At 27.7% G+C, this 18502-nt stretch overlaps 1 protein-coding gene across 12 annotated transcripts; it reads left to right on the top strand.

The window, feature by feature from the left end:
* Positions 1–328: 328 nt before the first annotated feature.
* LOC119601095 (long-chain-fatty-acid--CoA ligase 5) lies at positions 329–17510 on the top strand. Of its 12 annotated transcripts, XM_037951828.1 has the most exons (13): positions 359–464; positions 1434–1466; positions 1540–1660; positions 6276–6621; positions 6788–6942; positions 14475–14648; positions 14716–15253; positions 15324–15677; positions 15746–15948; positions 16009–16091; positions 16326–16554; positions 16622–16795; positions 16857–17510. In XM_037951828.1, the coding sequence occupies exons 4-13, from the start codon at positions 6555–6557 to the stop codon at positions 16992–16994; spliced, it is 2115 nt and encodes a 704-aa protein (XP_037807756.1). In that variant the 5' UTR covers positions 359–464; positions 1434–1466; positions 1540–1660; positions 6276–6554; the 3' UTR covers positions 16995–17510. The 12 variants fall into 12 exon arrangements, with proteins under 12 accessions (XP_037807758.1, XP_037807753.1, XP_037807759.1 ...); XM_037951825.1 differs by having other exon boundaries at positions 341–464; positions 1434–1660; XM_037951831.1 differs by having other exon boundaries at positions 358–524; positions 1434–1660.
* Positions 17511–18502: the final 992 nt, after the last annotated feature.

Raw genomic sequence — 18502 nt, 5'->3', positions numbered from 1 at the left:
GTTATGTCATTTTGTTGCAATTGAACGATATGCATAGGTCTTTCAAAATTTTGAACAAAAATATATTTAAACTGAATATTTTTTATTAAAAAAAACAAATTATTTTGCTAACGTGTTTAGTATTCCTGCAAGTGAGCGGGAAAATAGGTAATTTTGGGTATTCACATGTCCGTTGTTGTTATTGTAGTCAACCACCTTTTCTGGCATCCCCTATATATACTTCCATCCACTTATTTTGTTTAACATGCACACAACAACGCGCACCCACCTTCCATAACATGTGCTCTATACGCTGTTTGTTTGGCTTGACTCAACAAAAAAGTTCTTCCCGTCTGGTCGGTATACTCCACTCAGTTTGAATTTGTCGTTTAAACTCAGACGACGCGTATATACATTCCGAACAGTTTTTTATGTGTTTTTATTAAGTATTTTGGTTGGAGTTTCTTCTTAAGGCAGCCAAAATTGTTAGTAATTTTTTTTAATTATATTTAATGTGTTCTGTTTTGTTGTAAATTAAATTTGGTGTAGGTTAAAAAAATTGAAATGAAAATATTCATCCCCTCTAAAGGAGTCTTCTTATTTTGTTACGTACGAAGCTGGCATCTGCTTGTGACCGTGATTGATTTTTCCGTTTTTGTGTGACTGTGTAAAATGTTCGTTAATAAAATTGTTTGTTTACGTAAAAATAATTTTTATAGTTTTATATATGAAATATTTTTGCAAAATATAGTAGAATAATAACATTTTCAATACTATGTATTTTTCTACTTAAATTTTAAAATATACACTGAAAAAAAAACACAACTTTTAGTTTTGTGGTGTCCTTTTTCTGCCTTAAATCGTTCGTGTCTTCATACACATGAACAAATACACACATATACGTACGTACTGTATATAGTATGACTGTCATTTCTTCTGTCAGTTTGTTTGTGGATACGGTATCGTATGATTATTTAAAATTTATGTACTAAATACACACTTGAGTTGTTCATATTTTAGTTTGTTACAATTTTCTGCCATTTTCGGCCGTAATGAATTTTGTAGACTTGACTCCAACTAACTTCTTACTCACGTGCTGATTACTTTTTTTTTGCATTAGGAAAAAAAAACGTCTAATTTTTACCACACATGCGATTTATTTTTAAGTGAATAAAAAAATAATAATTCTCTTTTTCATTAGAGGTGTGTTGTGAATAAGTGCGAGTAATCCTGTGTGTTTGAGTTATTTAAAATTTTATAAAAATATTCATAAATTCATATAAATGTAATACATATGCATGTATGTATGTGTTGTTAATTTTACTTTTTTTTAAACACACAATTAGGATATTTTTATCCTTGAACTAATAAATTAGAAAAATTAATATTTATACTACATATGTAAGTACATACATACATATGTATAAAGTAAACTGCAAATAACATTTAAATAGGAAAAACTATATTAAAGGCAAACTGCTCCCTTGGTAACTATAAAAACCAAAAAAATCAATATAATATTTGAATTATTATAAATAAAAAATAAAAACGATAATGTAGGAAAAGAAAATCGATGTAAAAGAAAAAAGGAAACTTGTAAAATAAAAGAAAACCCACATTTCCAAACAGAAGCAGCTGCAACAGAAAATTCAACAAAAACTGAAAAAAAAGATTAGCAGCGGTAAGTGAACGAATGACACCCCCCAAAAATCAATGTGTATTTTTATTACAAATATTTAATTAATTTTAGCTTCAGTAGCCTTTAATAGGTACAAATACTTATTGTGCTTATTATCCTTTTTTTTTATCAAGTGATGTACACACCTACATATGAATACATATGTATGTATGTACATACATAGATTTTTAAAGAATGAACTATATTTTTTGTATATTAATGAATTACTGCAACTACAACAACAAAAACAATTATACAAATTTGTATATGTAAATACATACGTTTATACATTATAAAAACAAAAAAAAAATCGATTTTGTTAAGAAAGAAAACAGAGACAACAACAACAACAACAAAGACAAAAAGAAAAACAAGAGAAACAAACAACCTTAAAAAAGAAACTTTTTGTTGGATTTGTCAGACAAAATATTGTACACTCATACACACTCAAAGGAATTCATATAAGAGCAGTCAAGGTTAAAAGAGGAAACTTAAGGTATCATCCTGATAAGAATTCGATTAAGAACAAAAGTGTTCAATCATACCGATCAAATATAATATTTCAAGGCCATTCCCGAAATATTTATCTGTACTTATATATATTTTAACTTCCTATTAGGGTCATTTACAAAATCAACGTTATTTTTTATTTAAAAGTTTCGGCTGGAAATTGTTTCCAAATATGTATGTATGTCTGAAATTCATTTAGATTTTTGAATAAACTCCCAATTTCTTTTAAGGATGCTCTTGATATAAATTGGAATTTGGTATATGTACATATTTTTATATATATGCATAAGTATATATTTAGATATGTATGTATGTACTATAAACATTTTTATTATGTTTATTTGTTTCTGTTAAATTTTATTCTAAATATTTATGTTCTATGTAACTAACTACAATATGAGTGCATCTTTCAAGTGATGTATTTTGGTTTTTTTATTCAAACAAACTAATTTTTTTTTTTTCAAAACAACCAAATTCTTATATGGAACTATCTCATTTAAGATACCCAGTTGGCCACATCTTTAAGACATGCTCAATGATAGGTTCGATAATAACTCCTGGAAGATAAATATGGGACAGTTGGAACTTTACAACGACTTTTTCGAACAAATGTCACGCAAATCATGGACCTTAAGAGAGTCAATTTCGCTAAGTTTGTCGTTCAAATAATAAAAGTGGAAATTTTGGCTATATATGTATTTATTATTGACCACATTATATTCGTTTGATTCCGCCATATTATCGTCAACTATTATGTGGGCTAATATATCATCCACTTTAACGATTATATGACTGTTAATAATCGTAGCAAGGATGCCGACGTGAAAGTGAATACCGTTTCATAACGAAAGAATATCAATTTTCTTTTTCTGAAGAAGCAAAATACGGAAATATTTCCACTTTCCATTGGAATGACATTCTGTGACAGGCCTGGTATGCTCAATATTGAGAAGTACAATTGCAAAAAGTTCATAAATCACGATTAGGGATGCCAAACGGGACTGGCTTTTACAAATCCCGGGATTCGGGATTTTGAAAATTGCAATCCCGGGATCCCGGGATATTTCGGGATCCCGGGATTTTTCGGGATCCCGGGATTTTTCGGGATTTCGGGATTTTACGGGATTTCGGGATTACATGAATTTATTTATTTTATATATGAAAATCTTTAAATCATCATATTTGTAAAGAAAATTGTTTAATTTTGTGGAAATTTAGAAGACAGAAGATATATTTCAATTAAAACAATCCAATTAATTCCAATTTTTAAATAAAAACTTTCAGAATTGCATAATTTCTGAAACTTTTTAAATACATACTTACTTCCTAAATAAATATCAAGTTCCGAAATTAGACATAAGCACTTTTTAAAACCTCATACTGTTCCATGTGAACTAATAATTATAACAGATACCAATTCAATTATCCGTACATCAATTTAGAACCTATTCTTTGAAAAATATTTGGAACTTTACACAAAATACATGTTAGTTTTGGAACATGTTATTATATTCGTAGTATTAATTTAAAATTTTATGTGCATTCAGAACAAGGTAATTTACCTTTACCGGTATCACTCAGATTTGTAGAAAGTTAGAAATGTAAAATCCTCTAGTATTGAAAAATAAAGTTTGTATTCGACTGTGCCGAAATTAATATATGATATTAATATCAGCATCAATGTGATTTTCAGAGGAGGTCCAATTAGGTTTTCTTGTGTCAATTTTGGTCCAAATTTGCATCACAAATGGAATGAGTCTTCTAACTAGTGTTTTTAGCTTACAGACACAGAATGTGTATACTTTTTGGGTCGGTCTACGACCAACATTTCGATGTGTTAACAAGTAAGAAGTTATAGTTGGGCGAAGCCTACCATACAATACCCTACACCAGTTATAAAATAAAATGTGATTTATTGTTCATAATAAAGCATCTAAGTTGAATTGTACCTTGCGTCAGATATACTTTAGCTATTTTTTGTTGAATAAAATTGTGTACATTTAAGTCATATTTCGAAGGGGGCTTTGTATAGGAGCTAGGGTCAAATGAGGCCGTATCATCAAAAAATACATCAGGGTCATGAAGGCTAGTATAGAACTTGGCTTTGCAGCTTTTTGTCGAGATACGAGTATATTAAACATAATTATGAACTTAAAAGCCCTATTCGGCGGGTTCAGTTGTATGGGGGCTAGGTCAAGTATTGGACCGATGTTACACATTTTCAATAGGATCCGTCTCTAGTACAATAGAAGATCATGCAAAATTTTATAGAATTATCTTCAAAATTGCTGTAGTTTGATTACAAGGTTTACACGGACGGACGGACAGACGGACGGACATAGCTTAATCGACTCAGAAAATGATTCTGAGCCGATTGGTATACTTTAAGGTGGGTATAGGATTAATATTATTGTGCATAACAAAAATCAGCACAAACCCAATATACCCTCCCCACTAAAATGGTGTAGGGTATAAAAACGAAGTGAATAAATAAATTTATATGTGCTATGTGTATGGAATCATACCACTTTAAAAAATAAAAGGTTTAAATATGTATAAAATTAGCTCTGCGGAATTTAGTTTTGCATGAGTCGAAAATAAAATAAGATCGTAATTTTCAAGTTAATGAAAATTATGGCTCAAAAAAAGAAAATAAAAACAGTTTTTGAAACAAATCCCGGGATTTATTTTGAAAAATCCCGGGTTTCGGGATATTCTAATCCCGAAAAAATCCCGGGATTTATTTTCCAAATCCCGGGATTCGGGATTTGCCAATCCCGAAAAATCCCGGGATTTTCGGGATCGGGATTTCGGGATTGGCATCCCTAATCACGATATTGCTTCAAGAATTACAAATCAAATTCTCTTAGAACGCAATTCAGTTAAAAATTCATACAATAAATTTGTAATTTTTATAAAATTCTTATCATCTTAAACTAATTGCTACAGTCTGTCCCTGTATTTAATAGGTTTTGTTTTTTTTTTTATGAAGTTCTTATCATTTTTAGAACTTTAGACCGATTGTTAGTCGATGCTTTATTTTAAGAGTATATTTGAACCAAAAGTGCAATCATCATTTTTTTGTTTTGTTTTTAAAATATGCCAGGCAAAGTTTATTTGCGTTTTTTAAGATAAGTATAATATTTTTATATATAGTATTATTTCAAATATAACACAGGGCAACAAATTTTTAACCCAGAGACCAAAGTATACTATACTGAAGGATTAAGCAGCGCTGAAACCGATATATCGAAGAAACAAGTATATATAACAGTGATTAAACTTGTATAAACAAAGGTATCTTCGCGCTGTTATAGTTACACGATCATATGAGAAAGTAACAACTGATTTTCTTAAATAATATTACAATATAAAAAGTCCACCTATTATGAAAAGTTGAAAAGAAAATCCATTCAACCAGAAAGTAGTTGGGATTGCGTGTTTGTGTTTCTTGGTCAATATTAAAGAGGGGGTTGTAAAATTGTTTGATTGACACAATTTAACAACTCGTAAGGGATCAATAATTGTAATAGAATGTAAATTAGATATTAAAAAATGTAAAATTTAAATAGAACAAAACTATATATTTAAATGTAGTTTTACTCATCGACAATGAACACTTTGGAGCACATGTTAAAATTCTCAGCGGATATTTTTTATTGATCACATAAATGGAATGATATGTAACATTTCGTATACATGTGTAAGTAAACAAATAGTACATATGTATGTACGTGCTCTAGTATGTAGTAGATAACTTGGAATATTATAAATGCAATTTGCATTAAAAATCTTGAAAGTTTTCTTTTATATATAGAACAACGTTTAATAATTCGACTCGTATTAATAATAAATTTATTATTATTCAGTGGTTTTATTTAAATAACCACGTATGATATTTCCTTTATCATATGATATTTTCTTCAGATTCTTAGAACGTTGTCGGTTTGATTTTTATTATTTTATGCAAAAATAATAGATTTTGACAAAATTAATATAAATGGGAAATTTAACACTTGAATCAAACAAAAGGTGATAGGTGCTTTTTTAAGAAAATCGTTAAAAGTCTTTAATTCTTTTATTTTAATATGGTATTATTTATTTTCAGATTTGTTTTTGTTAAACAAAAAAAGATAATAACCAATTAAAAACAACAAAGAAACGTTTAAAACGTTCATTTTAATCATCACACATCACACTCAGGAGTAAAAACAAAAACCTAAAAATATCATAATTTTTATATTAAAACGTATCACGAAAATCAATATTGGAAATTGGCCTGGCAGTTGAAAATAATTTTCAAATTAATTAAAAAGGAAAACATCACAGACTTAAGTACCTTGGGCGTATTTGTTGTCAATTAAAAATCTCAACATCAACAATACACATGTCGCCAGAAAAGTCAATTTGGGCATACGTTAATCACTTCATAATGAGCAACATTTCATATTTATGTAAGTACACAAATACATACATACATACATACATATTGTATGCACTAATTAGTAAACAATAATTTGTATGTATAATTTTAAATATTTATTACATTTTAATTGTTTTGTTTTTCTATTTTAAATTCATCAATTATTTGTAATTCATTGGTTTATGATTCCGTTCTAGTTGATGAAATTGATGGATATCTTTACTATTTTGGAGGTACAGCTGGAGTTTTAACCCTTACGGGGATAGCGGCTGCTTCAGCATATTATTTTGCTTCACGTCCCATACCGGAAAAACCATTAGTGCCTCTAGAGAATCAATCACCAATATTAGAAGTAAGTACAAGATATAAATTGTCATGTTAACATATAATATATACATACATATGTATGTATGTGTGTATATTATATAATCATATACATAAATATTATCAAAATACTCATAAAAAATCAAAAGAGACAAAATATGCCAAAATATTTCCCATTCTTAAATTTTCGATGCAAAATCAATGGATTTATTCCGTACTTTGCGTTAAACCGCATTTTCACACTAATCCCTTTATTAATAAACAGCATTTTATTTATAATAAGGCCTTAAATCTATTAGATTTTGAATTTTTCTTTATGAAGAAAAAAATTAGCAATGAAATTGTTAAAGTAAACAAAAATTATTTTGTATAAATAAGACAAAAACAACAAAAATTCGTTACACTCTATATTGGTATTAGTGCATTTGTACTGAAAATTAAATTTATTGTCAATAAATTACATTAGAGAATCAAAAAATCTTAATCGATTAAAAGATAACACAAAATGCAACTTTTTATACATCAATTGTAATTAAAAATGTTGCTAACATTGTAGTTTAAAACATAAAAATATACATTTGTGTTCGTTTTAACCAAAAATTTTTGGCTTGATCTTAACAGGGTGCATGTATGTTTGTATGTATGTATATAGACAACTACCAGATCTCTGACCAAAACTGTCTATTATAATATAAATAGTAGATTCATGCAAGTCTGCATACAACAATTTAATGAGAATATATATATTTGCATCCATCATGGCACGCCTCAGATATTTTTAATTCTATTTATTAAATAATGCAATATAAGAAAGAGAAGAAATATAAACAAATATTATTCAATTGTGTTGCAAGCTAAAATAAACAACGTTGAATATTAAGGGGAGTCAATGCTACAAAATCTTCTTCTAATTAAATATCTATGAATGTATGTTTACTACTAGAGGTCAATTATAGATATAATCCGTACATTATTATTGTAATCAAAATTTATACATAATTGACTTTTTGTGGACGTTCAATAAAATATTTTTTTAGCAAAATTATGATGGGAAAATTTCGGTTTTACTTTGAGTTAGTTTAACATTATTTAAATTTAGTATTGAAAAACTATATGCAAATACCAACGCTGTGGTAATTGACAGGGAAATTGTAAATAAATTAAACAAATGTATGCCACCTACATTTGTATTTGCTAATGTTTATAGGTATGTATGTGTGTACTCACAGTGAATTGATTGAAAATGTTTTTTTTTGTTCCTTTTTTTCCTTCTAAAATTATAAACAAATAACTCTACAATTTTATGAACAAAATATATACAAAATAGTCACAATTCCTAAAAATGAAATATTTATTTTAAAATTATGAATGAAAAGCAATGCTTGGTTGGTTGTAAAATGTCCAATTGTGATGATTTCTATTGCTAAGAAGGCATATTTGAAATCTTTTCATAATGAAAATTTCTGTTTCACACACACACACACACAGACAGACAGTCCGAGAGCTAGACAGACAGACAGATAGATGGTTGAAGCAAACATACTGCGATGGTAGATTTCCCAGTCACTCAACTATTTAAGGTATTTATTTTTATACCCCACAACTACTCAATATTTTGGTTTGTTGTTCTTGAGACGCTACATATTTTACGCGACCTACCTACAGAATTCTTCACCATTCCTGACGTCTAATGCCAACATAAAACAAAATCTCTCTTTCTCTTTTCTAACAAAAAAGACAGTTTTTTTTTTCTTAATTAATTAATTAATCTTTTTTAAAAGCAATAGAAAGACATAAGGAAAGAATCATGTGCCCAAACCATCAACTATCTCGTGAAGCAATATATTAAAATAATACACAAATTACTTAACGAAATCAAAATAAACGAACTCTTTTTTTTTCTTGTACTTAAGGATTTCCCCCAGTGATTTCATTCGATATTCATGCATGTTTATCTTAAGGGTATACCGCTAATTATTTTTATAGATAATTTAAATCTTTATATTAATAAATTATAAAATCTTTGTATTGATTGCTGGAGTACAGATTTGAAATCCTTAAACCTGTATTTAAATGCAATATTTGTTAATTCCAGTTAATACACAGAGGGAAAAATAAGTATACACGCCTGGTACCAAATTGACACCAAATTATATACATACATATGTACGACAACACTATGCAACAATTCGTTGTCGCAATATAAATTTTATACACATCCGTTGTCTAAAAGTTAACACACGTGGTAAGCTCACTATTGACAATGGATTGTGAGCTTATCACAACGAATGTGTATAAAATTTAGATTGCGACAACGAATTGTTGCAATGTTGGCAACGTTGCGTTGTCAACATTACATAGTGTTGTCGTACGTATGTATATACTTGACAACGGATGTTATTAAAAAATTTGGTGTCGATTTCCCTCTGTAACAGTAAGTAAAAACATTAGATTAGAATTTCGATTAAAATGTATATTTTTCGGTTCACCCTTAACTTTTATGTTAGGAAAAAGTTGGTGTGATCTTTTAGACACATTGTACTCTCCCAAAATTTAAGAAAATTTTCTTTCTATAGTCTTTTCTATTCTCTATAATATAAGATATTGTGTTGTTCAGTAATCTTTTGGTTTTTTAAAGAATTTTTTTATCTCAGTACGATTTTGAACGTCTAGCGTGTTGCGAATTTGAATAATAAAAAAATATCAGAAACGGATAAAATAATTTTAGGTGCAAAAAAAAAAAAAAAGAAACAAGTTTTTAATTTAACACAAAAAAAGAAGAATAAAAAATCGTTGCGTTTAAAAATATATATAGATAAATAAATTCATATAATGTAAATAATATTAATATAAATATTGAAAATAACCATAAAAATATTATATTATCTAAACTATAAAAAAATAATACTTAAATAAAAAAAAAAATTCATACATCAATTGAATGTGACAGTTTTTTTATTACGTAAATCAGCTCTTTAACAGAAAAAAAGTGCATTTGTATTGTATACGTAATTAATTCTTAAATTTTCTTTTGATTTAAATTCAGAAAAATAAAAAATAGAGAAATCATATAGAAAAAATTTTAATAACATTTCAATTTCGAATTGAGTCTAGAACACTGAGTTGTTTTTTTTAAGGAAAATCTATTTTTTAACCAAAAATAAATGCAAAACAAAAAAGAAAAATATTTTTAATACTACTTGATATATGAATGAATAAATCTGAATTGTTTGCCATTAAATAAAAAAGTAAAATGAAATAAATAAAAATAAAATAAAAACGAACACAAAAAATACAAGACCAAGACTAAATAATAATTCAACATACAATATTTGTTCTCTTCTTCATTCTGTCGTTATATTTTTTGTCTCTACACATTTTATAATGAGTCAGTTACTTGAACATTTTCGAATCTATATATTTTTTTTGCTTGTTTTTAATATTTTATTAAAAAAAAAAAGAATTTGAAAATTTATTTTTATTTGTTTGCGGATTGTGTATAAAGTGGACCCCAAACGATCTTTAGAGAATATATGCTATTATTTCTTTTAATATTTGGGTTATTGTTTTTTAAACTATTAAAATTAAAATGTAATTTTCTTTCTTATCTATGAACATTTTAAATTTATATATAGTTTTTAAAATGAAACGACAATTAAAATAAAGTGTTGGATATATGGCCGTCTAATTATAATTTTTAAATTATGTTTCGGTTATTTTTATAACAATTTTAAAACTGTTGTAATTTCTGTTTAAATATAAATTCAATGAGCAAACAAAAAGCAATGTTAAAACCAAGAAAAAAAAAAATATTAAAATTAAGTTTAATGCATTTGTTGTTGCATTTTATTATTTTTAATTAGAATTTACAGGTCAATAAAGTATTTTGCATTTTTAGAATTCTAGTTAATTTCGTTGGGGTTTTCAAATTATTTTTTTAAATTAATTATTAATTAAGTCATCATTGTGTGAAAATGTGAATGAGAAGTAATGATGCAATTCTAACATAAAAAATTAGTTTAGATTTTTAAAACGAAAGTGTAAATCAATGAAATACAATTATGAGATGTTTAATCAATATTATTAAATAATATAAAATATAGTAATTGATGAAATGACACGCAGAATTATTAGAAAAAAAAAAACGCACTCAATGATCTTTCAAAATCTTTCACTGCCCAAGGGGAGCGACTTGTATTCAAGGAAAACTATTGAACCCCTCATTTATCTTCTCTAAAGTCCAAATACGAACTAGAAAGAACACTATGTTTAAATTTTAAACTTTTAAGGCCAATCTTTAGGTGAAAGATTAGCGATTAAATTAAAATTAATCCTCGAAAGATGTTTTTGAGTACTCAATTAGTTAATTTTGTTTGCAAGTTTAAGCGCCCAATGGAGGTGGTTTAAACTTAAGCACGAAATGCAAAAGTGCAAACAGCTGATGCAAAAAAATTAATACAATTTTTATAAATATAAACATTAAAATGTTGTATTTATTGATTAGTATAAATTATGGACACTTTAAAATACATTTTTTTGTTTTTAATTTAAGTTTTCATTAATTTTCATATTAAATTTACAGTTGTCTTCTTCCTTTTTATAAAATATGCGTTGTTTTGATAACAAACAGTGACGTTTTCTGTTGTTTTGTATGGCAACACTGCGAAGTTTAATCTTGTACTCAAAAACATCAAAGGGGATTAACATAAGATTAAATTTATTTTTAGATTAACTAATCTGATTACTAATTGGCATTTGATTGCCATCTCAAAAACCCGCTCTAAATAGATCTAAGGTTGCTTGGAACCAATATAAAGTGAACTGTTGTATGGTAAAGGAAAAATACTTAATTCAAATATTTACAAATAGAGATGGTTATCATCACCTAAGCAATATTTTTCAGCGACTATATACACTTATATATATGTATTTAGAAACCAAATGAGGAATAACTATCCTGATCCAAATAAGCCTACATAAAACAAAACATTCAAAATATGAGGTAGAAAATCAAGATTTTTGTGTGTAATAGTTCTATAGTGCTATACGGTGATGTCCCCATACTTGGAGGGGCTACGATGGTACTTAGTGTTAGCTTCATTGAATAAAGACCAATATTTTACAATTATAAATAAAATCCATACAGTACTCCCCAATTGGAAGGAGTTTCCGTAATGTAGTTATTGTTTTTAAATAAAAAATTAACAAAAACCCAGATTATTTTGTTATAATATAGAGTTTTATACGAATATCGTTTGTAAAACTGTGCGGAAAATTTCAAGATAAAATTTCAGACATTTTCAATAATTATCGATTTTAAATGAGCTCATGAGATAAAATTAAAAACAAATTTCAACTTTTTATCTAAAATATGTGACACATTCTTATGCTGTTAGGATATGAAAATACCTAAATCATATGACGAATGACTTCATATGTTAAAAAATTACTTTTCAGACATCATATTGTATATATATATATATTTAAAAATATTTTTATATTCGGTACAAAGATGTATTTAATTATGTTTTATTTTTACATAAATTTTTGAACTTTAGCAAGGTCTTTTCAAAACCACTAGTTCTATAAATAAAAATAACAATTTGTTGCTGTTGTTTTGCAACCAAATATAAAGGGGCCCGTCCCAGAATGTTATTAACTAATTTGTTTAGCCTTGAATATCTTAGAAACAACAAAAACAAAATATGGATTCGGACCAAATGTTTTTTTTATTATAAAAAGTGAAATTTAAAAGAAAATTCTGTGACGTCAACAGAATGAGAAGAGATAAAAATGTTATTTATATATTTAAAATTGCAAATTATTTTCAAGTCGTTAGATAAATTTAGTAAAATAGTATAATATAACTATTTTCTAACCCACCTAACCATTAATAAAAAATATCAATTCAAAATTTGATTTCTCCTTCAAATCAGAAGATTTTTTTTGTTGACCTCCCAATGAGTTCACACAACAGGTAGTATTTTTGCGGGCGGGATTATACAATAAAATCTAATAACTCGTATAAACAATGTGGGCTAGTGGTAAAATAAAATCAAGTATTTATTTATTAAATAATAAAAAATTTAAATTATTTTAAACTAACAAGAAAATAGCAACATGTGCAGATAATAACTAAAAAAGTGAAATATTTGAAAAACAAACACAAGTCAAATAATAAAGAATAACATAACAATAATCCAAATAATAGAAAGAAAAGCATCCATATAAAATAAGATTAAAGTAAAAAAACACAAGGTTTTTCATATAAATTAATATATTTTATTGAAACAACAACAAAGTCCATCATAATATAGAGATAGAACATGTCTTGCTGCGGTCAAGTAACCACAATACGTGTACCCATTGAAATGGGTGCTCAAAGTGATGTTTTAAAGGTAAATAACCATAAAATTGTAATTCTCATTGGGTTTGCAAAAAAAAAAAATACAAAATTTTGTAAAAAGTAGTTGTAGCAAAATGTTTGGCAAAAATTTAAGACAAGTTTTCTTTGCAACATTTTGTTTTTCTTCTTTTTTTTTATTTTAGATAAAATATGATCCTCGTCTAGATATAAATCGTCGGGTAGGATAAAACCTATAACTGTTTCTTAGCATTTTAAACCGATACTATTCATTTCTTGTTACGTATTTGTATATACATATTTGTACATTTTATTCACATAATCATAGTTATGGTGTAAATTATGAATTTGTTGAGTGTTGAAACACATCATTTAGATTTAATAAAAATAAACATATGTATCATACATATAATATAGGAAATATTGACAGGCTGTTGAATTCGCTTTCATTTCGATGTTTGTAGTTGAATTCCAAAAAATATATATTTCTTTTAGCGCTATTTTTTAGTGAATTTATTTTTAAATCACTTAGTATTTAAAGAAAAATTAAAAAAAAGTATTCTTTGATGATCACCCGTAATTTCTATCAGCACTTGTGAAATGTTAAAGTATTGAAATAAATGTTTCAATACCATACAATTTGTTCTCTACGTCATAGAAACATTCGAATTAATATTTTGTTTTTATGGATTTAAGTAGTATTTTTAAAAATTCTTAATAATATTAAGTAGTAAGTGTTGAACAGAGATACATCGCAAGCTATTACACATTTTTGTTCAATAATATAAATAAATCAAGAAAAAAACCCACTTAAGTAATTTCAATGCGAAATATTTAAATGCATTTTAGAATTAATAGTTTTAGTTTTTAAACAAATTTTTTCATTAAACTAGTAGTGGTATATTTAATTGGCAAACCACACATCTGCTAAATGTTAATCAATCGTTTTTTGATCTAAAATTTATGTTATTGGTCTGATCTGGTAACTAAACTAAGATTTATTGTCAATGAAAATGAATGAGAAATGTGTTCGAAATACTACCTTCCAACAAGAATTATAATCCTACAACGATATTTCTCCTTCACTGGCATTTTGTACTCTTTGTCCTCCTTTTCCTACACATATCATTTTATATTTTGCACTCATTATTTCCTTCGTTTTTTTCATTTTGTTTTTGCAAACTGTTCAATTGCAGGGTCCTGAACAAATTCATGTTTCAAAATTTTATAAAGAGTCTAAGAATGGAAAATTCGTGTCATATATCACAGAGAATGTACGTACATTATATCACACATTTCGTGAAGGTGCTTATGCCTCCAATAATGGACCCTGTCTAGGATGGCGTGAGACTTTATCATCACCATATCAGGTGAGTGTCTAATCACTATATAAGGGTTTTTGTAATTGTTGTAATTATGTATTTTTGTTTCATTTAGTGGATCAATTACGACGAAGCCTTATTACGTGCTAAAAATTTTGGTTCGGGGCTGCTTGCTTTAGGTGCACGGCCCAAACAGTTAATTGGCATCTATTCACAAAATCGTCCGGAATGGATTTTATATGAACAGGGCTGTTACTGTTTCTCACTAGTGGTGGTGCCACTCTACGACACACTAGGACCAGATGCATGTGCTTTTATTATACGACAGACTGAAATGTCGATCGTGGTTGTAGAAGACGATGCCAAAGCAATTATGTTGCTGGATAAGGCTCCTCGCTCCTTGAAAATAATTGTGGCTGTAAAGCCAATCAGGCAAACAACATTGGAAAAGGCACGCAGTCGTGGCATACAGATATTTTCATTTATAGACGTTGAAAAACTTGGTGCCAAAAACAACCATGTTGAAGTGCCGCCCACTACAGAAGATTTGTGCACGGTGTGCTACACATCCGGCACTACAGGCAATCCTAAAGGTGTAATGTTAACCCATGGCAATGTTGTGGCAGGTGTATGCGCAGTGATTTTACAGTTGGGTAAGTTCTAGATATTGGCAGCCAGATAACACTGCTACTTGGGGACTGTTACTTATTCTATTGTATTTAGGTGATCATCGTATTCGTGCGGGCGATGTTATGATTTCTTTCCTGCCTTTGGCTCATATGTTCGAGCGTTGTTGTGAAAATGGCATGTACTACGTTGGTGGCTGTGTAGGATTCTATTCGGGAGATGTTAAAGAATTGACAAATGATCTAAAAATGCTCAAGCCAACAGTAATGCCCGCCGTGCCTCGTCTATTAAACCGTGTCTACGATAAAATACAAAATGAAATAGCTGCCTCGTCCATTAAAAGAGCTTTGTTCAATATGGCTTTAAAAGCCAAAGAGAAAGAAATATCGAGGGGTATACTAAGACGCAATGGTTGTTGGGATAAAATGGTCTTCAAAAAAGTCCATCAAGGTAAGTTTTATACACACTTATTTATCGAAGTTTCAGAAAAAAAATTTACTTAAATTGTATTTTTTCAGCTTTCGGTGGAAATTTAAGATTAATGGTGGTCGGTTCTGCTCCCTTGGCTGGCAATGTTTTAACATTCATGCGCTGTGCTTTGGGCTGTTTAGTTGTGGAGGGCTATGGTCAAACTGAATGTACTGGAGCTATTACTTTAACAGTACAGGGTGACTATATACCTAATCATGTGGGTCCACCTGTGTCCTGTAACGCGGTCAAGGTATATTTTTTAAAATATTTTTAACAAATTCGGTTTTACTTATGAAAATGTTGTTATTAGTTAGTAGATGTGCCAGAAATGGAGTACTATGCAAATCAAAATACTGGTGAAGTTTGTGTTCGAGGTTCTAACGTATTCCATGGGTAAGTTAATAATTTGCTAGTGCAATAAATATGTTTTGGATTTCTTACGTGTATCAGTTTAATAATAAAAAATCGTTCAAATAAATTTCTTATGGACTTACCAGTACGAATTCAATTTAGAAGATTTTCGCTGAAATAAAAAAAAAACAAATTTGTTAATATTATATTGTAATTTACAAATATTTTATGATTTTTTTAATAATACTAGTAATAACGTAAATTAAATACAAATAGGTACTATAAAGATCCTGAAAGAACTGCCGAGGCCATCGATACTGAGGGTTGGCATCATACAGGTGACGTAGGCATGTGGTTGCCGAATGGAACCCTGCGTATTATTGATCGTCGTAAGCATATCTTCAAACTGAGTCAGGGCGAATACATTGTACCCGAAAAAATTGAAAACATTTACACTTTGAGTCAATATGTCAATCAAGTTTTTGTATACGGAGAAAGTCTTAAGGTATTTTCCCTAATTCGAATTTAGAAATATAACTCGTGGTAATTTTGTGTATCTTTTCTCATTGTAGAGTTGCATAGTGGCTGTTGTAGTGCCAGATGTCGATGTTTTAAAACAATGGGCCATGGAGAATAATGTGCGTGGTACCTTGTCGGTTTTGTGCAATAATCCTGAGGTTAAAAACCTTATACTGACAGACATGTTAAAATACGGTAAACAAAGCGGATTGAAATCATTTGAACAGGTTAGTTTCTGTTTATCAGAAGAATGGAAAATGTGAAATTTCATGTTTGTGTCTATTTCAGGTCAAAGACATTTATTTACATCCTGATCCATTTTCGGTACAGAATGGTTTATTGACTCCGACTTTCAAATCGAAACGGCCACAATTGAAAAGTTACTTTAAACCCCAACTGGAGGATATGTATAAACATTTAGATTAAGCCCTATTACATACCGAATACCAAATACCAAATGGAAACATGTAATTCTCAACAAAAACTCAACAATTGTTTATCAACCAATCAATAATGCGGCTGCAAATTTTTGAATTTTAAACTATTTATTTAATTTTTTTCAAACGACAAGACTATATTTAGCTAAAAGTTCTGATAAAACATTTAAGAAAAATTAGAAAACTTAATTTTTAGTACCTCTTTTTAACACTAAATATTACAAGATACAAAAATAGATGAAACAACATAAAAAAATAAACTACTCTTAAAAAATATCGTTTTGAAATCAAGAATTCAAATTTGAAAATATTTAATAACGAAAGCAATAACATTGAGAAACGAAAAACAATTTTAGCCAGTTTATATAATACAAATACAAATACAATACAAAACAACAACCAGTTCAATTCGATTAGTATTGAAAAAGTATAAATAAATAATATGAAATATATAAACCAAACCAAATAAAATAAAATGAACTCGTAGACATTTTAGTAATTTATAGATAAGAATGAAACAAAATTGTACGACAACAACTAAGTTTATGACTTTAGTAATTTTAATTTTTAATTTAAACTAAATTCTTATAACGAAGCATTTTTCCATAAAACAATTATAAATTGAATTTTTATTTACTTCTCTTTATCCTTTTACTTTTTTTTTGTTAAACAAATTAAAATGAAATTTATTTATGTATTCCTATTATTTGTTAAATTATGTACAATTTGTACGTTTAAATTTATTTGCTCATTGTTTTTTTTGTTGTTTTTTTCATTTAATGGAATTGGTTTAGGAACAATTAGATTTATTATATTATTTATTTTTCAGTGAGCATGTGTATGAAATCAAATTATTTAATATTTTCAGATATTTGTGTATGTACTTTTGTTATTGTTTCATTATTGTTTTGTGATTATTTATACTTACATATAAATAAATAAATATATTATTTTTTAATTTTAATTTAATAAAATTTTATGTAAATATATAATTTTCAAGTGTTTCTTTTTTTTAAACAGCAATTTAATAAACTTCAAATAATATTTGCAAACAATTATTTTCAGCAATTATCCAATTGACATGCATACATACCAACAAACATAAATTTCAATATTAAACCAAGCTTTACTAATTATAACATGTATGTAAATTTTTATTATAAAAAAATAAAAACATAAATAAAAACGCATCACCAAAAAAATATTTAAACAATTTACTACTAAAATAGAAAAAAAGGACATTTACTTTAGTTTTTCAGAAACTCAAAAAATCAAATCAATTAAAATTAATCATTAAAACATTGTCCTGAACGAAAATAATGATAAAATAATTACAATAAAAATATAATAATTATTTCATTAATAAAATAATATTTTTTTTTATTTGGTAAACTATACACGCTAAAATATTTAATGCACATAGGTGATTTATTAGGAAATTAATGGTATCTGATCTAGTGATTTGTAAGACCTGTCGCATTCCAATGAAAGGGTTAG

Source organism: Lucilia sericata, unplaced genomic scaffold (genome assembly GCF_015586225.1).
Source record: "Lucilia sericata isolate MDLA Ls3-8-SP2 unplaced genomic scaffold, ASM1558622v1 Contig000143F_arrow, whole genome shotgun sequence".
In the NCBI taxonomy this organism is placed as follows: domain Eukaryota; kingdom Metazoa; phylum Arthropoda; class Insecta; order Diptera; family Calliphoridae; genus Lucilia; species Lucilia sericata.
This window is presented reverse-complemented; position numbering and strand designations above follow the sequence as displayed.